The sequence below is a fragment of the Macaca nemestrina genome, chromosome Y (genome assembly GCF_043159975.1).
Source record: "Macaca nemestrina isolate mMacNem1 chromosome Y, mMacNem.hap1, whole genome shotgun sequence".
Classification (NCBI taxonomy): domain Eukaryota; kingdom Metazoa; phylum Chordata; class Mammalia; order Primates; family Cercopithecidae; genus Macaca; species Macaca nemestrina.
The window spans coordinates 2,347,972-2,373,563 of NC_092146.1; the positions used below are offsets into that span (position 1 = coordinate 2,347,972).

At 43.0% G+C, this 25,592-nt stretch overlaps 1 protein-coding gene across 2 annotated transcripts; it reads left to right on the forward strand.

Moving 5' to 3' along the window:
• Positions 1-25,365, forward strand: LOC139360998 (ribosomal protein S4 Y-linked 1). Of its 2 annotated transcripts, none has more exons than XM_071089500.1 (7): positions 1-59; positions 611-688; positions 2,513-2,693; positions 4,390-4,487; positions 13,195-13,366; positions 23,824-23,981; positions 25,203-25,365. In XM_071089500.1, the coding sequence occupies exons 1-7, from the start codon at positions 57-59 to the stop codon at positions 25,302-25,304; spliced, it is 792 nt and encodes a 263-aa protein (XP_070945601.1). In that variant the 5' UTR covers positions 1-56; the 3' UTR covers positions 25,305-25,365. The 2 variants fall into 2 exon arrangements, with proteins under 2 accessions (XP_070945601.1, XP_070945602.1); XM_071089501.1 differs by lacking the exon at positions 1-59 and adding an exon at positions 104-417.
• Positions 25,366-25,592: the final 227 nt, after the last annotated feature.

Genomic DNA, 25,592 nt, shown 5'->3' on the forward strand with positions numbered 1-25,592 from the left:
ACAGAGTTTCGTTGCACCGGAAAGGAAAAGGTTCTCTTCCGTCGCAGGCTTTCGCCATGGTAAGACTGATACGCCCAAACTCCGAATATATCTGCCTCCATCCTTTGAAAAAGGGCCGTTCCACCTTGGCAGTGTTTCGCTTTTTGATCGCCCCTACTTGGTGGGTGGGAACGGTGCTGGTACTGCTTCAGGAAACCCAATTTGGAGAGCGGAGGTCTCAGAAGTGTGCGTCTAGTTGTCCTCGGCCTGGGGGCCGGCACAAGAGCAGGCCGGCACAAGAGTCCTTCCTTGACGCAGCCCGGCAGTGGCTTTTTACCCGTATTAGCTTATTTCCACACGTTGAAGCAGTCTGAGATTCGCTTGGAGGGCACTGTGGATGTTTTCGACGTGTGATAGGGAGACGCGCGGTTTTCAAAGGTCTGTACTTTACGCGGTCTCTGTTCTGGGGTCTGGCAGGAAGTAATATTGGCTCAAAACGGGGCGTGAGTATGGGCTGGGCGATCTTTTCTCCTTGGATGAGGTATTACCAGTTAGCGGTTCCTGCAGCTGAAAATGAGGACGTTTCACTGTCAGCGGAGACGAATTTCTCTGAGTTTGGTGTCCTTTTCAGGCCCGGGGCCCCAAGAAGCACTTGAAGCGTGTTGCAGCGCCGAAGCATTGGATGCTTGACAAACTAACGGGTGTATATGTGAGTATAACTTCATTTTTTTTTTTTTTTTTTTTTTTTTTAACTCGAGTACATGCTAAATACCTGTGGCTTGGTATTTCTTGGGAGCGGGGTTTGCTTATTTGTTATGTGGAATTTTCGTTGGTAAAGACTTCCTACACCCGGAACTTGTCCTTGCACTTTTCTGTGCAACAAAGGGCCAGAATATCACGTCCTGGTGGTCTCCTTTGCTGTTTGAGGTCCCCACTTTAGAGGGCACTTGCTGAGGCCAGAGCCGGGTGGGTTAATGAATGTGTCCAATTTCACGTAAGAAAGGAGTTCAGTGAGAGTCCACTGAGTCCCCATTAATAAATGTTTAATTTAAAGTTACCCTTGATTTTAGAGAGTGGAGTAACTGCTTTTTACGTTGAGCCCGAGGTACTGGTTTAGCAGTAAAGGCTACAGGAGCCCCTGAAACAAGGGCAAGAAATTGTGTGAGAAACGCTGGATGCTCTTGAAGTGAACGTGAAGACCTGGCAGGATGAGGGCAGTATACTTAGATGCACGGGAGGCAAACATCTCACAAGGAGACTAGGCAATTTCCACATTGGTGGTGTGGTGACATTGGGAGAGAGTGGTTGAAGCCATAAAGTCTTGGTCTTCTGAGACTGAGAGGAGTCAGTGTGAAGAAGACAGAACCGAGGTGCCTAAGATGCCAACAGTTTTTTTGATTGGGAATAAATGTGGGGCATCCTTAAGAGACTGTATCTTCCCCTGAGGGTCTACAGCCATATAGGAGGCACTTGGTAACTAGCTTGATTTGGCCTCTTCTTCGTACAGTTTGAACTCTGAACACAGTAGTAGAGGCTTGTCTTCCTTGTCCTGATATTTTCGGAGACAACCTAGGCCATGTGTTGGCTGGGGACCTGGATTTGCAACCTGTCCTAGTCAGTTTCTGCTTCCAAGTGCTGCCTCTGCTACTGTCCACTACTATCTGACCTCCCTGGTTGGGCCATTGTTTTCTCTATTGTTATGTGGATGAGCAAGGCACTTTAAGAAGACTTGTTGGGAACTTAGTCCCTTAGTCTTGTGGGCTCCTCTCGTTTTCCCCTTGGCATTGATGAATGTGTGTGGTTAATGATTGCTAGTCCCTTTTAAGAGGGACAAAACTAAAGAGGGATCTGTAGAAGCAGCTTGAAGAACAGTCTCCATTAGAAGGGATTCCTGTGTGATCCAAGCTTAAGAGATAATTGGGGAGTGATGTTCAAGACAGACCTTGATTGAGGCTTTTGTAGGTACTGGCAGTAGATATCCAAAGGACAGTATAACGCTGAAATTGCAAGATAATAGGTTACAGGATTTGTTGCAGTATGATTTTGATGACACTGAAGCCAGCAAGCAGCCAAGAAAGGAAGAACGCACATTGGGTGTTATGGGGTAGTCCAGCAACATCGGCAGGACTTGTGTGGAACTTTGAAGCCTGGAATGGTGAGAGAGTAGTAGAATATGTCTCCGTAGGGTTTTGGGTAAAGTATAAGCTACACTCGAGATACATGGGGTGTAGTGTTGTGTTCAAGGGAGGTTTGAGGAGGCAGTACCAGTGGCAGTGGTGCTTGGGGCAGGGCAAAATGGGGAGATTGTTGTGAGGCTGGATTTGGGGAAGGAAGGGGCATGAAATGGAATTTCCATGATTGGAGACATGACCTTCCTAACAAGACAGACCTCTCTAAATTGATGAAATAATTGCCCTCTTGTATTCCTCTTCCCCGCAACAAGTTAAGTTCAGCTGAACTTATGCAGAGCTAAGATCTGATTCCATAAGGACCTGGTTACATAGATCAGGTTACCTGCCCTTGTTTTCTGCAGGCACCTCGTCCATCGACAGGTCCCCACAAGCTGAGGGAATGTCTTCCCCTGATCATCTTCCTCAGGAATAGACTCAAGTATGCGTTGACTGGAGATGAGGTAAAGAAGATATGTATGCAACGCTTCATCAAAATTGATGGCAAGGTTCGAGTGGATGTCACATACCCTGCTGGATTCATGGGTAAGGAAAGAGCTCTTTATTTTGAAGAAGGAATGGGTTGAGAGAAAGACAAGGTGTAGGGCTTTCATGTTGCCAGTGATAAAACCGGACACTGAACTTTTGATTTGTACAGAAGTTACTGCTGGTCCTTTCAGAAGGAGAATGAGGGATAGGGAGAGGAGTGGCAAGGCTGAAGTGAAAAGCAGGAAAGGGGTGGTCACTGTAAATGGGATGAGACAAGCAGTGGCTGCTAGCTGGTGTGTTATCAAAGTTAGGCTCCTACCCTCGCGTCAGAGGTTGGGAGACAGAGCAGCTGTCCTTAGGTGTTGGCTGGAACAAACAGTAAATTCTTGTGGCAGCCTTGAGTTTTCTCAGGTAGGCACTTTGAGGGGGATTGGGCTCCTCTTGAGCTTTTAGAAGCCATGTTAGTGTTGAGGTCTTCATAGGCCAAGGTTGAAGCTTAGCCAAGAAGAGGGCCCAGAGGAATCTGGCTAATGATTGGTCGAGGAGAGACTCTTTGTCAGTCAACAGAGTTTTGGCTCTATCTTCCCACTTTGTTGATGACTTAACTATTCTGCATCTCCAAGGATGGATTTGCAGCTTGGTTTGTGGGGGGGGGGAGTGGAGGAGGGGCAGAAGGGTCACACACCTCTAGGGAAAAAGTGTACTGAGAGGGGAGGTAGGGAAAAGCGCTAAGGAATTCTGACCTAGTGGATAGTTCACCCTTTTATTTTATTTATTTATTTATTTTATTTTATTTTTTTTTTTTGAGACGGAGTCTCACTCTGTCGCCGGGCTGGAGTGCAGTGTCCGGACCTCAGCTCACTGCAAGCTCCACCTCCTGGGTTCCCGCCATTCTCCTGCCTCAGCCTCCCGAGTAGCTGGGACCACAGGCGCCCGCCACCTCGCCCGGCTAGTTTTTTTTTTTTTTTGTATTTTTAGTAGAGACAGGGTTTCACCGTATTAGCCAGGATGGTCTCGATCTCCTGACCTCGTGATCCGCCCGTCTCGGCCTCCCAAAGTGCTGGGATTACAGGCTTGAGCCACCGCGCCCGGCCTAGTTCACCCTTTTAATGGTGAAAGGCTCAATTTAGCCTAGTATTGTTCCAAAAGCAGGGGGATGATTAGTTTATCAGGTGTGGATGCTACCAAGTGGATGGGGTTCCAGGCCAGACTTTCCCAGGATGCAGCCACTGAATTAGAAAAGACAGACCTTCCTTTTCTTACTTTCCTTCCTTCTTTTTCCCCCCCCCATCTTGCTTTCTTCCTCAAAACCCCAAATCCCGAGTGAGGCAGGACTCCTGATAAGTCATAGAGGGAGTAAAGGGGGCCAGGCCATTGACTGCTGACCCTTGAGTCTTGCTTGCTTAAATGTGAGTTCTGCTTGTTCATTTGGTTTCCTGGTATGTGTGGGTGTGCTCATGTGTGTTTTCTCCTCAGGATCCTAAGTGCATTAACCCAGAACACAGTCTCAAGTAGCCATTGCATAAGAACATAGGAAGCGGTAGAGCAGCCTTATTTGTATTCACTTTCTTTTGCTGGATGACATGTATTGGGACAGGAGCAGGCTTTGGTTTCGTTCAAGCACCCCCATCAAGTGCTGGGTACTCCTAGCCTGCTAAAATGTTCTCAGGTTCAACCTGGCATAGAGTGTTCCTGCTGTGCAGGCAAAAGAAAGTTTGTGTTAACAATGTTCTGTATACCTCTTTGTGATCAGATGTCATCAGCATCGAGAAGACAGGTGAACATTTCCGCCTGGTCTATGACACCAAGGGCCGTTTTGCTGTTCACCGCATCACAGTGGAAGAGGCAAAGGTATGTTGTGCAAATTAAGTGAGGTTTGTAATTTCCAGATGCTAGGTCTGTTACCACGGTTGTCAGAGGGTGTTTAGGCCAGATTCTGGGAGTATTTCCTATCTCTGCTTGTTCATCTGGTTTTTTAATCCAGGCACATAGGTGCCACTGATGGAAGGTAATGGATTTTTCACATGAGACTGTTTTAGAAGCAGGATACGAGTAAGCAGTTCTCTGAAGGACAAGGTGTTTCTGTACAGGAAGGGTCTGTGGTATTGGAACCAGGAAGGCCTGGGTACAAATCCAGACCCTTGTCATTCATTCATTATGTAACTGCAGGCAATAGTCCATAGAACCTTTTTTAAGTCTTTTGTTTTCTTTGTAAACAGTGGTAATAACGCTTTCTTGCCAGCTGTCTGTGACTATGTTAGTAGTAGTGCTGCCTCGCACTTACTAGACGTAGAAGATTATTGACTCCCTAATGTCTGCCTCAGCCCTTAAAACTCCCTCTTCCCTCCCCAGATTTAATGGCTGAAGTTTCAAGGAAACTTTCACAGGAGCTCCTTTCTGTGTGTACAGGACTTTCCATTTTTCTGTGTAGGGAAGACCTCTTTGGAAACCACAGTCACCCCTCAGTCATCCATTCCTCTTTTTGCTGAATTTAGGGTCGTGGGATGACTTTGTTTTTCACATAACCAAATCACGTTTACAGTGACTAGATGCCATCTGAATATGAGATACATTCTGTAAGTGAATCACAACATGTTTTATTGGATGTTGTTTCCACTTAGTTTAACCGGCTTGCCTTTTTCTCTGTATACTTCTTTGGAACACATTAGAGTCCCTACAGGAATTGACAAATACTTTCATCTCTGAATAGTTACTTAATTGATCAGTTGTTTGGTTGTTTCTGACTTCTTTGGTCATGTCCCTTGATAGAGTCTATCCTGTTTTTGTGGATTGCTCCCACAGGCGGTGCTTTGTTTTAGATGGTAGTAGTAGGCCTTGAATCCTGCAGGGTGTTCAGTCGTGCAGGCTGTCACGTTCTGTTGTACATAAAAGCTAGAAAGCACGGGGGAAATCTTAAATCTGATGACCGGTTTCTGCTTTTGTAAGGAATTTGGATCTCAAGAGACAACGCACATTGGTAGTCCCTGTGAATTTTTAAGTAGGGAGAGGTGGAGTGGGACAAGGAGATACTTGTGGGACAAGGAGTGTTGTCATACCTAGTACTTGCCCTAACGGATTGGCCAGCCACTGTGTAAAAATGGTTACCCTGGGTTAGGGTACGGGCCTTACCCTTGTATAACAGGTGAGAGACTTGGGGAAGTTTTAGTTGAGCTTATTTGTTTGCTGATTGTTTCTTTGAGCACTTGGAAGGGAGCATTCCTTATTACAAACCCAGGTTAGCTTGGCTTGAGCCAAGAGTTGAAGGACACAGTGAGTTCACAGTGGAGAATCACAGGCTCCTGGTTGTCAATTGTGTCAGGGACACACCAGGGAGCCTTTTCGTAGTTTATTAGTTCACCAGGTAGCATAGGTTAGTGGAGAGACAGAACATCCAAATAGCCCTCCACCCTTGAAAATAAGACAGAAAAGGGGTATTTTGTGGGTCTTGGGAAAACAGCCCGATGGATTTCAGACATAATTTTTCCCTTTAACAACTTGGTATTTGTTGAAGACCAAGGAAATAGAAGTCACTGGATTTAGGAGTGGGAGAATACATCTGTTTCTGTGGGTGATTGCCACTACAGTGGATGGGAGAAAAAGAAAGATTTTGGGTGAGCCCATGATGAGCCTGCACAAGAATAATGGGAACTAAGGCAGTGCCTGTTCCCATTGCGAGTAGGGGTAGAGAGCACAAGTATCAACTGGGAGATGCAAAGAAGACAGGGGTTTAAGATATATATCCCCTGCTGTGGTATGGAGGAAGCACATGTGGAACAGGGTGATTGAATATTTGGTGGTAGGATAAGGAGATGGTAGCTCCAGATCTTGACGAAATACATGGATGCTTGAGAGAGTTGTGGATGGAAGGACAGTACCATAATGCTTTGGGTTCAGCTTGCCTTGTAGCTTGCAAGTACATAATAAGACAGAAAAAAGTAGGAGCTGACTGAAATAGAGGACTGAAGCACTGCTCAAAGGAGTTACAGTAGATGCTGTCTGAATAGTTGGCACAGTATCCTCATTGATGTTGGGCAGCTTGTGTTCAGTGATAGGTGTGCATAAGGAGAGGGAGATTTTGTATTGCAGAAGGTTTATGAACAGGATCTAGGTGGTGCAGGTTCTTTTTCCTGAAAAGTGGAAAACACTGGTTAAAGAAATCGAAAACAGGAAATCAGAGAGTAACCAACCAGCCAGAGACTTGGGTTTATGTATTACCATTCTTGAATGTTGAGAAGACTGAATCTCATAAAGGTGACCGTTATTCTCAAAGTAGAAGATACAGGACAGTGGCTAGAAAGAGGCAGAAAGAGGGAGTTTCTTTTAAGATAGTGGGTAATGTTTGCTAATTTGTTTTAGAAAATTGGAGACTAGTGCAAAAGGAGGTGTTCAAGACCATGAGTGTGGAGACTAGTGCTTTTTTTGGTGGGCAAGGAAGAAATGTGGGAGGGAATAGGCAGTTGAAGTTTAAGTTTCAGAAAAGATGGAACCTGGGCAGTTAGATTTATTTCTAAGGGAGGCCAGCTGAGAAAGATTTCATATTGGTTTGTGTATGTGTTGTACAAAGGGCAGTGGAAACGTGAAGCGAAGAGTTAATCTTGGTTCGAGAGGGACAGGGTAGAATGCTCTCAGTGGAGCCTCACATTTGACATTCATTTTGGAGAATGACAGGAAGCGTCACCTTGCAGTCAAGATTATATGGAAAGGGTGTCAGTGGGGCAGGCATGTTGTAGTAGGTGGTGATGTGATTACAAGTTATGACTGGGAGTCAAGATTGCTGAGCAGAGAGAAGGCAGAGTTGAGGTTTTCTTGTGGTAGAGCGCTATTCAACAGTTAAGAATAAACTCTTTTTCTCTGTAGTTCTTCCTTTAAAAAAAAGAAATTTGAAAATATTCAGTAACTTTTTGGATACAAGTGTTTTTTGGGTTACATGGATGAATTATCTGGTGGTTAATTCTGAGATTGTAGTGCACCCATCACTGTAATAGTGTACATTGTATCTAATATGTATTATTTTTATCTCTGGCCCCCTCCCAACCTTCAGATACTCGAGAGTATCTGAAGTATCTGAGTATTTGAAGCCCGTTATATCACTCTGTATGTGTTTGCATACTCATAGCCTGGCTCCCACTTACAAGTGAGAACATAGGGGTTTTGGTTTTCCACTCCTGTGTTATTTCACTTTGAATAATGGCTTCCAGGTCCCTTCAGGTTGCTGCAAAAGACATTATTTTGTTCCTTTCAATGGCTGTTTTTCTTCAAATGTCTGTCTCTGTGAGTGCTCAGAAACTGACACGTTCTGGAGACTACCCTAAGCATTTTGCTTAGATATGCCCGTGGCTTACATATACCTAGGCTCAACTGCTTTTTATTTCCCTGGCTCCCACCCCTGTCCTTTTCTGTCAGACATTTCCATTTGTCTTAGACATTTTATTATAAGCAGTTGGTTTGTTGTACTCCAGCTCATACTGTCTTGTTTTCATCCATTATATCCTTGCCTTCATGGCTTTTAGGCTGCCTCCTTGGAGGACTCAATCCAAACTCTGATTCCTGTTCTGGAATCGTGCCACACAGAGGCTGAGCCCCATGCTAGGAACTGAGGATTGAACCCAGAGCAGTCTCCTGTTTGCTGTCATTGTTGTGCTTTTCTCACTGGCCGGTGGTGACCCAGAGGGCCCTACAGTCGTTGGGGCTGGAGGGAAGTCTTGGGGCTGGAGGACAGAAGGTGATGGGGGTATCACATCTTTAAAATCTGAAGTCAGTCTTTTCAGCCGTGGGACAAAGGAAAAATAATTGGTTTTCCGCAGATGTTGAGCTACCCCTGTGGTAAGAGGTTTAGCTCAACTGGAAGTTCCCCTCATGATACCGCCAGCCTTACCCTTAGTGAACCTCTAGTTTTCTCACAGGATGGGCCTCTACCAAGCAAGAGTACCCAAGATCTCTAAATCCTGAGCTGTTTTGGCCACATAAAGGTTTGGTGCACAGGTAATAAAAGTCGTTTGAGGTGGATATGAGGAAAGCGTGCTGAGGTTGGCTTTTGCAGGAACTCTCCGCCTAATAAAAGTGTTCAAAAGTTTTGAGCCTACTTTAGTCCTGGTCTTGAAGCACCGCAAACCTGGTCAGGCAGCTCTGTGTAGAGATTAGACATGGAACTGTTACCTGTTAATGTGCTAGCATGCTTACAGGCATTTCGCTCACTCATGGATAGTTGCTCTCTGCCATCTCTATTTCACAGTCATCTCTGGATCCTTCAGGGACAGACGTGCATCGTGAAGTTTGGGTTAATGGTTCCAGAGGGAACCATCTGACAGGATGGAGGGGGAGGCCCCTTGGAAGTGGAGGCACCCGGAGAGGCCATGTCTTTTTCAGAGGGTGTTTCATGTGTGCAGTTAAAGGCAAAGGACCTTTGGGCCCAAGGGTTCAAGTTTGTTGCTGTGATGTAGCAGTGAACAGCATGGTGCTGTTGCTGTCTATGTAGATACTTGGTTAGTGAGAGGATCTGTGGAGGATACAGGAAAATAAAATGTTTTTACTTGTTTTGTTGTTGCTTTCTTTCCTTTCTCCTGACTGTCAGCAGTACCTGATGACTATTGTGACTCCCTTAGCACCATTCTCAGCTCAGCTGAGACAGTACACTGCCCAGGATGTATGTGAAAAGTAGAGGGCAGCAGGTAGGCTTTGAGGTGTGAATAGGCTTTCTGTGAGTTCATAGCCATAGAACTTAGTTGGACTTGTCTTACCTGGGATATTTGGGGCTAATGAGCAAGGGTGGAAAGGGGAAGGGTTAACTTTGACTGGGAACATTTTAGAATCACCCAAGAAGGTTTAGGATGTCATGTACAAAAAATGTGGAGGACAGTTGGGTGGCAAGAATGCATTCAGCAGGCCATGATGCAAAGACTTGCCTTGTGAAGTTGGAGGGGCAGAGGTAGAGAGGGCCAGATTTTATTCTGAACAGGGAGCAGTGATTGTAATAGGGGTGTCAGTAATAGTGACCTCAGAAACTGTGTGTAGAGCCATTTCAGAACTGGAGCTTGCATTTCAGTTCTTCCTCTGGTTATCAAGGACAGTGGGTTTCTTAAATCTAGCATGGAGGAGAGCTGGAGAGATTGAAAATTTCCCTAGTAGCCTTAGATTGATTAAAGTAACACTGCATTAGTAAGTAGTCAGTGGGTTGGTACTGGATTGAATAGTACATTTTAAAGGTGAAGTGCAAGTTGCACTTCTAAATGGGGATGGAAGAGTGAAGTCAACAGATTGTTTTCAAGTCTGGCTCCACTGGTTGCAGAATGTATGCTGTGTGTTGTAATCTTTCTTATGGTTTGGTCCCAGGGCCTTTGGAGGTATAAGGGGAAAAAGTGTTTCCTCTGTCTGCATACCCAGCTTTACTTACCCTGGACTGAAACAAGCCTAGATTCTTCACCCACTGCTTTAGTGCTTATGGACTGTAGCTTGGTAGTTTTCCACTTTGGAATAGAGGGCAAAGAGAATAATGGACTTTGATAGTCATATTATACCTCATCCACATGTATTCACCCTGAAGTTCGGCAGGTTAGTAACCCTCTGTGCCCGTGGTATACCATTTATTGTCTGAGGCAATTCTGCTTGGCTCCTCAGTGAACCTCAAAGACCTCCTTTCAGTACCCTGGACACTCTGTGTCTGTGTCCATATTCTCCCTCTGCCTCATCACACTTAAGTATTTTGCCTACTGTAACACAATAGCTTGATGATTTTCTGTTCTGGCACATAATCTTATCAGCTGAATTTGGTTGTTTATTGGATCTGTCTTCTCTTATGGGGATATTTATACCTGGTTGGAAGGAATGTGCCAAGTTGTATTCAGTATCTTAATGACAGCACCCCCTACCCTGCCTCTGCACACATTACCTTCATTACACTTGCTTATGGATGGCCAAGTACTTACATCCCTGGGTGGTGGGGCCATTCCTGTAGTCACCTTGGTTTGCACTGTGTTTGTTTTGCTTTCCTTCTGCCACCATTCGTTCTTTCCAAGTCCCATCCATACGTTCAAAGGGCTTCTGTCCTGCTGTGCCTTGCTGTGACAGGCAGTAGAACAAAAGTTTTAAACACTGCAGCCTTTGTGTGTGTGTGCAAGCAGGTTTCTGATGTCTTGTCCTTCAGGGCCAAGTTCTGGACCCAGAGGCATTCCTAAAGTTAATTTGGGCGTGGTGTACACACTGGCAGGGCAGCAGGAAAGGAGAATGTGGTTTTCCTTTTCCTTTTGAAGTAAGAGGGCTCAATCAGCCTAATTGTCCCTTAGAGTGCTTCCGACTTTTCTTTAAGAGCTTCAGTTGGTATGTTTGCATGCAACATCTGGGTGTTTCTTAAATTTCTACATTTATGTGTGACTTCTGTATTACAGTCTCTAAGGTTTTCAGTTGGTTGGTCCAGTAGGCAGCTCTCATTGGGGAGCTAGGCAGCTTTTGATTCTTTGCTTAATTCACTGGCCAGGAAAGCTGGAAATGATCTTGAGTTTGTATTTGTAGTGGTGGTAAATGTGAAGTGGTGGTGGTAAACAAACTGAACACTCAACTGAAGAGTGCCTGGAGGAATGTGTCAACTGTGAAGTTTTGAGTTGAAGAGAGTGCTCTCATTAGATTGACTGCATAGGTTCTAGGCCTTAACGTGGATAAGTGGGGTTGGATATGCCAGGCTGGTGAATTCCAGATTTACTTTAACTGATGGAGTTAATGTGGCCTAAGTTCCACATGTGGAATAAAAGTCTTTTGTCACCTTCTTGGACTGCTGGCTAAATGGCTTCACATCTCCATAGCACCTTGAATGGCGTTGGATCTATAGTAGCAACAGGAATAATATTAGCTGACATTTAGTGCTTTGCCAGGTCCTTTATGTTCCATTATCTCATAAACATTAGATGTAGTAGTGTGCAATAATTATTCCCATCCTACACCTGTGAAGCCTAAGGGGACAGTATTTCAACTTGTGCCTTTTTTATAGAAGAGTGAGCCCAAACTCTGGTTACTTTACTTACTTTGCTTCTCTTTCCACTCCTAGGCAGGTCAAAAGCAGTGATAGAGAGAAGCTGGCAAACCTAGTTAGTCCTAAGAGCCCAAATATAGGGGAGAGAGTTGAAATATCTGTAGAGGAAATGCAGGAGCTGATTAAAAAAAAAAAAAAAAAAAAACAGTGGCTCCTCGAGTTCATTCATTGTACAGTTTTTGGACTGTTTCTGTCATCTTCAGGGGGCTCTTTCTGTCATCTGGCAGTCTGCATTTGTCCTTGTTATTTTTACATTTACCCAGAGAGTTTGTCCTGAGACTTCAGAGGACTGTACTCAGTTTAAGTGTGGGGTTTTTAATATCTTTTAACTTTCTATAAGCCTTTTCTTCCAACAAAACTGAAAGAAAACCGACTTTGTCACTTCTGAGCAGTGACACTCTGTGGGGAGCCTGGATGTGGGGATCCTGGTATGTAGGATGAGCATTGGCAACCACAAATGGATGATGTTTGTTTGAGATTACATAGTGTACCATTTGAAGCTCCTGAAAATTGCTTCTATAACAAAATGGGGCTTGGATAACTCTTGGGCTGATACTTGTATTTGGTATGAGACATTTTGAACTGCTCCTGCTGGTAGATGTCACAAGCAACACCAGAGTGGTAAATGTTAACAAGGAAATAAAGCAAGTATATAATGGGTTGTGCCATTTAAAAGTGAGATGAGGAAGAGCAGCATTGTGTACTGAAAGCATATAGCTGGCTGGCACAGCTGTTTTTACCTAACCTGGTCATAAAAGCCTCATGTTTTTCTTTTCTTTTTTTTTCCTTTGAGACAGAGTTTCGCTCTTGTTGCCCAGGCTGGAGTGCAGTGGCGCAATCTTGGCTCACCGCAACCTCTACTTCCCAGGTTCAAGCAATTCTCCTGCCTCAGCCTCCCGAGTAGCTGAGATTACAGACATGCGCCACTACCCTGGCTAATTTAGTATTTTTAGTAGAGACAGGGTTTCTCCATGTTGGTCAGGCTGGTCTTGAACTCTCAACCTTAGGTGGTCCGCCTGCCTTGGTTTCCCAAAGTGCTGGGATTACAGGCCTGAGCCACTGCGCCCAGCAAAAGCCACACATGTTCTTAGCAGTTCTTAGTAGTGGTAGAGTTAGGTTTGTCTCTGGGGCTCTTTATTACCACCGCTCCAGAGTTGCTGGATGAGAACTATCAATTGGAAATATGTCCCTGAGGAGAAAATGATATACCAGTTGACTGTGAGTTACCACTCAGATACACAGGCAACAAGCTTTTAGGGTGTGATAAAGGACCAGAGGTTAGTTCAGCTGAGCACTCTTCCAGTAGCCACTAGAGAGTTCTGAAACAGATTCCCCCTTGGTGAGATTTCCCAGATGTCTAAATTACTAAATCAGTATGGGAGATCATCAGCTCTGTGACTGGTTAATGTAGTTTTTCCCAGGAGCATTCCTCTGTCTGAGGACATGCTGGAAATCGATGGGATAGGAAATATTTGGGTGACTGCTTTAGGCTGGCTTTGTGTTTACATATTAAATTGGTTTTCCTTGCTGTGTTTATAGTACAAGTTGTGCAAAGTGAGGAAGATCACTATGGGAATGAAGGGAATCCCTCACCTGGTGACTCATGATGCTCGTACCATTCGCTACCCAGATCCTCTCATTAAGGTGAATGATACTGTGCAGATTGATTTAGGGACTGGCAAGATAATCAACTTTATCAAATTTGAGACGGGTAAGTTTTTTTTTCCCTTGTGTTGTCTGCTACCTCCCTCCTTGTCTTTTCTTTTTCTATCTTTCTATTTTATTCTATTTTGTCTGTACAACCATTATGATTAGAGAGAACTAAATAAAACGCATTTGGTTCTCCCTAAGAGAGAGCATATTGTGTCATGGTCTCCTGGGTTTGCAGTGGGTTCTTGATGTTGAGTAGGGGTGTGATGTCCCTTTGAGCTATCTGCAATAGCCTAGCCTCATTCAAGAATGTAAACCATAGCTGTGTAAACTCTGTGTCCATTCTGTCACCAGAGGGGAACTTATTTTAAATGAGATAAACTTTAGGTGTGTTCCTTGAGGTGAAGGGCTGAAGTTGTCCAGATAACCTTAAACTAGTTACGAGGAAAACATGTGTCTACAGCTTTGTTTCTCCTCTCTACACCACAGGCTCCGTCTCCTGACAGGTGTACACCCAAGTGCTTGGTAATACCTGATCAGCTAAGGAAGTAAAATATTTTGTTCTACTTATTTTAACAGAAATTTCTAGAAATGCAGAAACACTGAAAAAACAGGACAGGGACAACAAACAGTGGCAACTCCTTTTGTGCCAACCTTCAGTGACTTTGCATTTTGTTATGTTGCCTATCTGCCCTCCCTGTTTACCTGCTTATGGCACCCCCACAGTCCCCACTTGGACTGTGATTTAAGACCTAGCCAAAGTCCTCAAGTTGCCTTGGTGTTTGAGCCCAGGCTGGCTGTCTTGAATTCAGTACTGCACAGGCTGGGGTTGTCTGATTGTTTGACCACTATGATCTTCTACCTGCGCTGCCTGCACTGCTGTTATTTACTGTTGACCTGGAAATTTTAGCCAAGAATGTTTCTTGGCTGTGAAAGTTGAGAGGCCTTCTCATTAGGGGAAAACATTGAGAGAGGGGATATTTAACGGGATGTGTCATGCTTGTGATACCTAAACCTGTTGTTTGATGTCATTGTGACCACAAAAGAGAGAACTAGACATCTTGCATCTCCTAGTAATAGCAGGAAGTAATAGCAGGGATACTTCCATTCAGGAAATATTCTTGTGAAAGAATCAAGACAAACTTGGATAAAGGGACAAAGGAAAGCATGTATATATTGGAACACACTTAAGACACCTAGAAATAATTTGCAGAGTTACTTAGATTTTCGAGTGGCTTGCCAGATATTTCAGATTCAAATGATTTGGTACTGGCCATTTGTTTCTAAGTGATCCAGCGAAGGACTGCAGGAGTTTAAAAATGTTACGAAGCTGGAGAGTGTAGCTAGGATCATATTGTGCTTGTGTCCCAACTTTTGCATACCTTTGAGAATAATTTTTTAAATGGGTGTGGACTTCTTATCTCCAATTAAATGATAATGTTGTTTCTCATTAAATCAAATTCTAAGTTAAAATTAAACAGATTTTTTTCTCCCCCACCTAACTTGGTTTTGTTTTGTTTTTTTGGGGGGATTTTGTTTTGTTTTGAGACAAGAGTCTTGCCCCATTGCCCAGGCTGATGTGCAGTGGTGTAGTCTCAGCTGACTGCAAGCTCTGCCTCCTGGGTTCAAGTGATTCTCCTGCCTCAGCCTCCCAGGTAAAGACAGGGTTTCACCATGTTGACCAGGCTGGTTTCAAACTTCTGACCTCAGGTGATCCACTGCCTTGGCTTCCCACAGTGCTGGGATTACAGGCGTGAGCCATTGCCCTTGGCCCTGACTTTGTTTATTTGAAATATATATCCCTTTTTCTTACACAAACATGCTTGGTATTAATTTGTTTACTTATTTGCTTATTACTTGTTTATTAGTTTACTTAGTTTACTCCTGGGAGTTTACATAAAATCTCAGAATGACAAAGCCAATATTCCTAGTAACAAGAAACCAAGTGAGGGCAAAGGTTTCTGTGTGGTTCTTGGTTTGTTTGGTTTTAAATGCTTAACGAATTTTTAATTGTGGTTTAAAAACAAAAAACAAGATAACTTCCGAAATTTAGCACCTTAACCGTTTTTAAGTGTACAGTTCATTAGTGTTGTTAACTATATTCACATTTTTGTGTGGCAGATCTCCAGAACTCCCTCATGTGCTTTAACCAACTCCGCCACTTTCTGCTTTCTGTAACCTCTGACAACCACCATATCACTCTTTGCTTCTGTGAATTTGACTTTTTTGGGTGGTTTCTTTTTTTTTTTTTTTTTGAGACGGAGTCTCGCTCTGTTGCCCAGGCTGGAGTGCAGTGGCCAGATCTCAGCTCACTGCAAGCTCCACCCCCGGGTTCACGCCATTCTCCTGGCTCAGCCTCCCGAGTAGCTGGGACTACAGGCGCCCGCCACCTTGCCCGGCTAGTTTTTTGTATTTTTTAGTAGAGACGGGGTTTCACTGTGTTAGCCAGGATGGTCTCGATCTCCTGACCTCGTGATCCGCCTGTCTCGGCCTCCCAAAGTGCTGGGATTACAGTGGGTGGTTTCTTAATAAGTGGAAATCATAGTGTTTGTCCTTTTTGACCAGTTAACTTTACTTGGCCTAATGTCCTCAGGCTTCATGCATGTTGTGGCATGTGAAAGTATTTCTTTCTTCTTTTTTTGAGACAGTTTCACTCTTGTCGCCCAGGCTGGCATGCAGTGATGCTATCTCCACTTACTGCAGCCTCCATTTCCTGGTTTCAAGTGATTCTCCTGCCTCAGCCTCCTGAGTAGTTGAGATTTCTGGCACCCGTCACAACACCCAGTTAATTTTTGTATTTTTAGTAGAGATGGGGTTTCGCCATGTTGGCCAGGCTGGACTCAAAACTCTTGGCCTTAGGTGATCCACCTGCTTTAACCTCCCAAAGTGCTGGTATTATAGGCGTGAGCCACTGCACTTGGCCAGTGTTTCCTTCCTCTTTAAAGGCGGAGTAATACTCAGTTGTGTATATATACCACATTTTGTTTATCCATTCCTCTGTGGATGGACGTTTAGGTTGTCTCTACCTCTTGCCTATTGTGAGTAGTGCTGCTAGGAACACGGCTGTGCAGACAGCTCTCCCAGATCCTGCTGGATATTTCTGTGTACATACTCAGAAGTGGCATTGCTGGACCATATGTGATAGTTTTGAAATTTTTGAGAAACCTTTGTGCTGTTTTTTTTATAGCAGCCTTGCCGTTTTACATTCTCACCAACAGTGCAGAAGAATTTCAGTTTCTTCATATTCCTTCCCACACTTTGCTGTTGTTTGCTTTTTATATTTTTTCTTTTTTTTCTTGTGGCTATCCTGATAGGTATGAGGTCATATCTCATTATTATTTTTTTAATTTGGAGTTCTGTGATGAGTAGAGACATTGAACATCTTTTTGAGTGCTTGTATGTTTTTGGAGAAAGGTCTTATGTCCTTTGTCCAGTATTTAGCCAGGTTGTTTCTGGTATTGTTGAGTTGTAGGACATCTTTAGATTGTATCAAATGTAAGATTTGTGGATGTTTTTTCCCATTCCATAGGTTGCCTTTTCACCGTTACTGATTGTTTCTTTTGGTTGACAGGCTTTTAAAAATTTGTCTGTTTTTGCTTGTGCTGTCATGTCCAGGAAATCGTATCTCTTATGTCACTTGTGGTTTCTGTGTGTGTCTTGGGAGCTTTACAGTTTGAGGCCTTACTTTTAATCTGTTTAGAGCTGGTTTTTGTATATGGTGTAATGTAAGGTATTCTCCTTGTTGTTCATTTATGTGGGGACCTAGTTTTACCAACACCACTTGTTGAAGTGACTGTCTTTTCTCCATTGAGAGGTCTGGGCACCCTTGTTAAAGATCATTTGGCATATACACTTGGGTTTATTTCTGGGCTCTGTTTTCTTCCTTTGGTCTGTTTGCCCGTGTTTTATGCCAGTATCACACTGTTGGATTGCTGTCATTTTGTATTTCGTTTTCAAATTAGGAAGTGTGTTATCCAAGTTTGTGTTTATTTTTCAGAATTGTTTTGGCTGTCTTTGGTGCTTGTAGAGGAGGTGTGTCCCTTGAGATTCCATATGAATTTTAGTGTGATTTTTTATTTCTGCAAAAAGAAAAAATGCTATTGGTATTTTGATGGTGATTACATTAAATCTATAGGTTGCTTTGGGTTATATGGACTTCTAAAAGATACTAAGTTTCTGTATCAGTGGAGATGACTGAGTGATTTTTGTCTTTTATTCTGTTAATGTAACACTGATTTTTTTATGTTTCATCATTCCTTGCATTCCAGGAGTAAATCCTACTTGATTGTGGTGATGTATTGCTGTTGAATTTGATTTGCCAGCATTTTGGTTACAATTTCTGCATTGTATTTATTAAGGACAGTGGCATGTAGTTTTCATTGTGGTATCCTTGTCTAGGTTTTATATCAGGTTGATGCTGGCCTCACAGAATGTACTTAAAGTGTTACCTCCTTCCCAGCCTTTTCAGGAGGATTAGTGGTAATTATTATTCTGATGTTGTCAGGTCCTGGGCTTTTATTTATGGTGAGGTTTTTGGTTACTGATTCAAACTGCAAGTCTAGCTATAGATCTGTTCAGATTTTTTTAAAGTTTTAAATTTTTTTTTTTTTTTTTTTTACTTTTGAGACAGTCTGACTCTGTCGCTCAGACTCTAGATCTTGGCTCACTGCAACCTCTGCCTCCCAGGTTCGAGCGATTCTCCTGCCTCAGCATCCCGAGTTGCTGGGATTAGACGGCAGTGCCACCACGCCTGGCTAATTTTTGTGTTTTTGTTAGAGACAGGGTTTCATTTCACCCTGTTGGCCAGGCCGGTGTTGAACTCCTGACCTCAGTTGATCTGCCAGCCTTGCCTCCTGAAGTACTCAGATTAGAGGTGTGAGCGAGCCACTGTGCTCGGCCTCAATTTTTTTTTACTTCTTCACGAGTCAGTCTTGGTCCGTTGTATGTTTTTAGGAATTTTCCTCAGTTTCTTCTAGGTTCTCCCAATTTGTTGGTGTACTCATGGTATTCTTATGATACTTTTATGTCTATGACATTGGTTGTAATATCTTCTCTTTCATTTCTGATTTTAATTTTTTTGAATCTGTTTCTTAATTTGGCTAAACTTTTGTCAAGGTTCTTGTTTTGTTTTTTTTGGGAACAGGGCCTCACTCTGTCATCCAGCCTGGAATGCAGTGGTGTGATCACTGCTTACTGCAGCTCAACCACCTTGGGCTTGGATAATCTTCCTGCCTTACCGTCCCGAGTAGCTGGGATCACAGGCACGCACCACCACACCTGGCTAATCTTTGTAATTTTTTATAGAGATGGGGTTTCACCATGTTGCTTAGGCTGATCTTGAGCTCCTGGGATAAAGCGATCCTGTTTGCTTTTGCCTACCAAAGCAGAGTCAACCACGCTCAACTTCCGTTTTGTCAGTTTTGTTAATCTGTTTTAAGAAATCAACCCTTAGTTTTTTTTCTTTTTTCTTACTGTTTTTTCTTATGTCTGCTCCGGTCTTTATTTAATTTCCTTCCTTCTGCCAACCTTGAGTTTATTCTGTTTTTCTAGTTTCTTGTAGTGTAGTTAGGCTATTCGTTTGAGGTCATTCTTCTTTTGTAACATGAGCATTTTTGAGCTGCCTTGTCTTGTGTGAAAATTTTTGACTTACAGTTTGTTTTGTCTGACCCAAGTTTGGTCAGCCTTGCTGTCTTTTGGTTACCATTTGCTTGGAACATCAACTTCAGCCTTTCACTTTCAGCCTGTATGTGTCCTTAAATCTGAAACTAGTCTTTTGTTAACAGCATATAGTTATAACTTGTTTGGTTGGTTATATGGTTTTATTCCTTTAGCTAGTCTTTGTCCTTAGATTGGGGTGAGGAGTTAATCTATTTTACAGTCAAAATAGTTAACTGTTAAGGAAGGTGTTAGTATAGCTCTGTTAATTATTTTCAGTATGTTCTGTAGCTATTTTATACCTATTTTTTCTCCCTTAATTACCTGCCTTTTTGTGTTTTGCTGCTCTTTACTTTTTGTAGTGACAAGGAATAAAATAATGCTTTGAATTCTTTCTGTTTTTGTTTTGTGTGTCTTCCATGGTTTTTTTCTTTGTAGTTACCAAGGGGATTACATAAATTATCTTAAAGTGAAAACAGTCTGTTTTCAACTGTTACCTGCAGTTGCATTGCCATATTCTCTCAGACCAATTTTGTTATTGATGGCATACATGAATTTTTTTTATTGTGTATCCTTTTACATTGGTTTATGGTTATATACATGCTTTTGTGATTTAAGTTCTATACCAGATTTAAAAGTGATTTATACACCTTTGTGATCCAGGATTCTCTTTATTTCTTTGTATATTTACTTTTATCAGAAAGCTTTATGTTTTCTTTTTTTTTTTTTTCTTTTTTTAAGAGAAGGGGTCTCGCTGTGTCGCCCAGGCTAGAGTACAGTGACATCATCTCAGCTCACTGCAACCTAGGCCTCCCGGATTCTAGCAGTTTTCCTGCCTCAGCCTCCCAAGTGACTGGGACTACAGGCATATGCCGCCACACCTGACCAATTTTTTTGTATTTTAGTAGAGACGGGTTTTCACTGTTGCCCAGGCTGGTCTCGAACTCCTGAGCTCAGGCAGTCCCCTCTCAAAATGCTAGGATTATAGGCGTAAGCCACCATGCCCAGCCAAACTTTATATTTTCATGTGGTTTTGTGTCTGACATCCTTTTGTTTCATCTTGTAGGACTTCTTTCCGCATTTCTTGCAGGGCAAGCCTAGTGGCTTTGCTTACCTCGGAAGGTATTATCTTTTTCTTTAATTTTGAAAGATGGTATTCTTGTGAGGACTAAACACTGATTATTATCTTGTCCCAATCCCTATCTAAAGGATCTGGGAGTTATGCCCTACAAATGAGCATGACTAATCATCAGATGAGTTTTATTTAACCCTATATTTCACGACTGACTTTCCAGTCTGACTCTGGGATAACATTACGAGACAATGAAGAAAATAAAAATATTTTACTCCAAAACATTTTTGTTTGCTGTATTTTGAAATGACCCTGCGAAGCTCTTCTTTGTGGGAATGGGGGAAATCTGCATCTGTAAAGAATCTCTGTTAAAATTGTTACATCTTTTTCTTCCAGACCCTCCCAATCCTAAAGAGAGAAACTAAAATCTGAATAAGAAACATTGATCATCTATTGTCTCTAAGGGCAGCCACTTTAAGACTTCAGAAGAACTTTGGTCTACATCATCTTTTATCTTAACCTGAGCATTCTGTTTCCCTTCTTACCAATCCCAGGCAAACTCAAACTTCAACGAGAAAAATATTTAAATTCACCAATAGACTAGACCCGATAACCCCCACAACCCTGTTTTTTCTGGACCAAACCAGTGTATTTCTTAAATGTATTTGATTGATGCCTCATGCTTCTCTAAAATGTATAAAACCAAGCTGTGTGCCCTGACCACCTTGGTTACATGTTCTCAGGGCCTCCTCCTAAGGGTTGTGTCATGGGCCATGATGACTCATATTTGGCTGTTTGATAGTTAGCCTCTTTTAGTTGTCACTTGGTTGACAGTTTGTTCCTTTGAGCACGTTGAATATGTGTCATCCCACTGTCCTCTGGATTGCAGAGTTACAGCTTATCTAGCAGGAGTTCCCCCATAAATCATGAGTCACTTTTTACCTGCTGCTTCTTTTTTTTTTTTTTTTTTTTTTTTGAGACGGAGTCTCGCTCTGTCACCCAGGCTGGAGTGCAGTGGCGCGATCTCGGCTCACTGCAAGCTCCGCCTCCTGGGTTTACGCCATTCTCCTGCCTCAGCCTCCTGAGTAGCTGGGACTACAGGCGCCCGCCACCGCGCCCGGCTAATTTTTTGTATTTTTAGTAGAGACGGGGTTTCACCGTGGTCTCGATCTCCTGACCTTGTGATCCGCCTGCCTCGGCCTCCCAAAGTGCTGGGATTACAGGCGTGAGCCACTGCGCCCGGCTACCTGCTGCTTCTAAGATGCTTTCTTTGTGACTCTTGACAGTTTGATTATATTGTCTCTTGATGTGTATCTCTTTGGGCTTGTCCTAGTTGGAGTTCAGCTTCTTGAATTTGTATGTCTGTCTTCTTTCTCACAATTGGGGAGCTTGGGCCATTATTCTTTTCTAGTAGGCTTTTTGCCCCTCCCTGTCTTCCCCCCAAATCCCGTTCTCATTTTCTCTGTTTCTGTCTAATCTCTTTCTAGGACTCTTGTAATTTGTATATTGTTCCTCTTGATAGTGTCTCCTCCTCCCTGTCTTAGGCTTACCTTTATTATTACTTTTTCCTTTTTGCGCCTCTGACTTGTTAATTTCAATGGCCTGTCTTCAAGTTTGCAGATTCTTTCTGGATCTGTGAATTTTTAAATTCAGTTGTATTCAGCTCCAGAGTTCGATCATTTTTTTGTGGGTTTCGTTTACATTGTTGATAATTCTTACGTTGTTTATGGGTTGTTTTCTGATTTTGTTTGTATCTGTGTTTCCTTAGTTTGATGTGCATCTTTAAGATGGTTAGTTTGAATTCTTTGGTAATCATTTCTTCAGGCTCATTTTTCTAAAGAAATATAGTCACCTCTTCCAGTCTTCACCAAGTATCTTCATACAGGGAGTATAACCTTCACCACTCAGCCAGGCTAGAGGTTTTAGGGATCTCAACTCAGGGCTTGCATGTGTACTTCCTTGGCTGTGCTTTTCTGAAGCCCCTAACATCTTGCTTTGCCTGATGCCTGTCTGTGATACTATGGCCTCTCTGCTATTGTAAAAACTGTCTTGTACACCCAGCTCCCACCCCAATCCCTGCATGTCTTTTTTTTTTTTTTTTTTTTTTTTTTTTGAGATGGGGTTTCATTCTTGTTGCCTGGGCAGTACTGCAATGGTGTCATCTCAGCTCACTGCAACTGTCGCCTTTCAGGTTGAAGCGATTCTCCTGCCTCAGTCTCCTGAGTAGCTGGGATTATAGGCATGTGCCACCATGCCCGGCTAATTTTGTACTTTTAGTAGAGATGGGATTTCTCCATATTGGTCAGGCTGGTCTTGAACTCCCAACCTCAGGTGATCCTCCCACCTCAGCCTTCCAAAGTGCTGGGATTACAGGCGTGAGCCACAGTGCCTGTCAATTTTTGTAATTTGTAGTAGGGACAGTTTCATCATGTTAGTCAGGCTGGTGTTGAACTCCTGACCTCAGGTGATCTGCCTGCCTTGGCCTCCCAAAATGCTAGGATTACAGGCATGAGCCACCATGCCTGGCTTTTTTTTTTTTCCAAGACAAGAGTTTTGCTCTGTCACCCAGGCTGGAGAGCAGCGGCATGATCTCGGCTCATTGCAACCCCTGCCTCTGAGGTTCAAGCATTCTACTTCAGCCTCCCAAGTAGCTGGGGTTACCAGGTGTGTGCCGCCATGCCTAGCTGTGATCCATTGCAGTAGAACATGTTGTTTTCACATACTGCTTTGTTCATAACCTTCATCTCACTTCAGTGTTTGGGACTTGTATTAGAGCTTTTCATAGTAGACCCACTTGTCCAGTCTTCTCTGTTTATCATCTTTTTATCTTTCTATAGTGCATCATGAACATTTCTTTTCAGCACCTTCTGTTTTTCTCATTCTCTCTTCAACCAACTGTAGACATGTTTCTTTAAACCCATTCCTTTCCATTCTTAATTTTGGTAACCACATTTTTCATTATTTGTTTGATTTTCGAATCCAGTAGGTTACTCTGCAAAGGTGGGCTTCTTGTTGATTTGCGTTAGTTTTATTATGTTTTGTTTTTGCTCTTACCCTTGTAGACCCTTTCAGGACAGTTACAAGTTCTGCATTTGGTTTGATGCTGTGTTGAGGGTGGTGGTCTTTATCATGATGTCTTAGTTCCTTCCATGCTAGATACTACATGTAAAGTACTGACACATACAAGAATAGTATGTGGTCAAGACAAGGTAGCCGGTGCCCTATATAGTATGCTTATAATAGATGGTTAGGTCCCACAAAAATAACTCTAGATATCTGAAACAAATGTATTCTTCCTGGGGCCGCCTGAGAGCCCTTAGAACGTTGGAAGATTCCTCCTCGAAAGACTGGATTAGCTAGCCATCCAGTTAAAGGCCTTTCGTTGTTGTCTAGTGCCTTTCTCATAGCCTGAATTTCTCCAGTTCTCCCTCCCTCTCAGTCATCCTCACTATCTCTCCACCCATCCACCTACCCAGTGCTGCTCTATGCTGTCTTTGTCAACCCCAAAATGATTATTTATTCAACCTTTGAAGAATTATTGTTGGACAAACAATGCAGGGAAAGCTTATGATTTGAAAAATCCTTAGGGGCTTGCCTTTAAATGATGACTGCAGTGTAATTCACAAATAGCATTCATTTACAGTGACAAGAGTTCTTGAAATTACAATTTGGGGATGATGCTCCATTTTTGTTGCCTGGTGAGCCCATCTGTTTTAATTGGTTTTAAAGGCAGCAGGCTTCTGTCTGGTTTTAAAATGACTCCTCTCCTGTTTATTTTCCATTCCCTCTAGGCAATGTGTGTATGGTGATTGGTGGAGCCAACCTCGGTCGTGTTGGTGTGATCACAAACAGGGAAAGACATCCTGGTTCTTTTGATGTGGTGCATGTGAAGGATGCCAATGGCAACAGCTTTGCCACGAGGCTTTCCAACATTTTTGTCATTGGCAATGTAAGACTTACACTCTCTTTACTTCTTTCTAAGAAGACTCACCCTAAAAAGCATAAAGACCTGCATCCGCTACTGGTGTTTGTCTGTCTGTTGTTGTTCTTGTGTTAAGGTTCACAGAGTGCAGCAAGCTTTCTATTTAGAGTCTCAGAGAAGAAACAAGATTAGATCTAGAGCCTTACGCCTGCCTCTTCAGGTGGTCTATGTGAGATGCCAGCAGTGTCATGCAGTAAATTAAGTTAAACTCAGCCTTGCAACTTTTGCAGGGCTACACCAGTGGTATGGGCTGGATTAAGGCCACTGGCTGCAATCCTGGTAGTACCATGCCCCCTTACTTTTGTAACTAAGTCTGCTAAACCCCTCTGAGACTCCCATGATATAGCTCATCAGTGAACATGGTGGAATTTGATGCAAGGGGGCTATGAATGAGTTCCTAATTTGAGAATAAGAGCATTTACAAGGCATATAACACTCGTTAGTTTCCTTTACTTGTTCAAGATGATCTTGCTCTGGGATCTTTTGAGACCTTTTCAGTGAAGGAGCACCTCTAAAGTCATGCAGTATCCTTACATGGGAGTCAGTTACCCCAAGACTTAAGGAAAGGGCAAGGGACGTAATTGAAAAGCTTTTCATCAAGCTATTCAGCCCTGGGAACAGCATCTTTCACTTGTACCCTGGCAGTCCTTAGAATATTTGAGAGGTGGTACAGAGGCGAAGCCTGCTGTTGTTTTTTTGGCTATGCCACTCAGCAGCTCTATAGTTGGTCCATTCCTTTTCTCGGTATTGAATTATGACACCTCAGTTTATATCTTTGAAAGCAAGGGATCAGGGAAGTGAGTAAATGCATGTAAAAGTTCTTTAAAGCTGATGATGGGGTGCTGACAGTTCATGACTTCAAAACTATGAGAACCTGAAGTTAGTGTCCTTGCCTTTAAAGATGCTTATGAAAAACTTGTTGGCTGGTTGCTTCATATAAAATAGAAGCAGGAAGACCTTTATTTAGCAGCTCAGCAGTGAGGAGTGGGAGGGAATGTGAGAGGCAGATAACCTCTCAGGAGACATGTATAAGGAAATCTTTTATTTTGTTTCAAATTTTGTTTGGCGGTGTTCTGTTAGCTGGCTCTTAATGTAAAGGAAGGTATAAGGCGTGTGTGTTTTGGTGGGATGTTGTTTTTCTCTCCTCCCTCTCTTTCTGTACTTATTTTATCTCCTTCTCAATTACAGGGCAATAAACCTTGGATTTCTCTGCCCAGGGGAAAGGGCGTTCGACTTACTATTGCTGAAGAGAGAGACAAGAGGCTGGCCACCAAACAGAGCAGTGGCTAAATTGCAGTAGCAGTGTATCTTTTTTCTTTGCCAAAATAAACAGTGAATTCTTGTTTCCTAATGTGTTTTTTCCCCCTTGTGGATAATAGTAGGGTTTGAATTTGCTCATGGTGTTGGCACTATCTTAAGATCTCTAGGAATACCACCTATACTTCCTCTGACCCTCCAGTAAGTAAACCTTTACTTCCCTCATACATGTTACCCACACCATCTCTGTGGGCAGAGTGATGGAGTAGCATTACAAACCAAGTACAAAAAGCATATGACGTTTCTGGTGCCTCAGAGAAT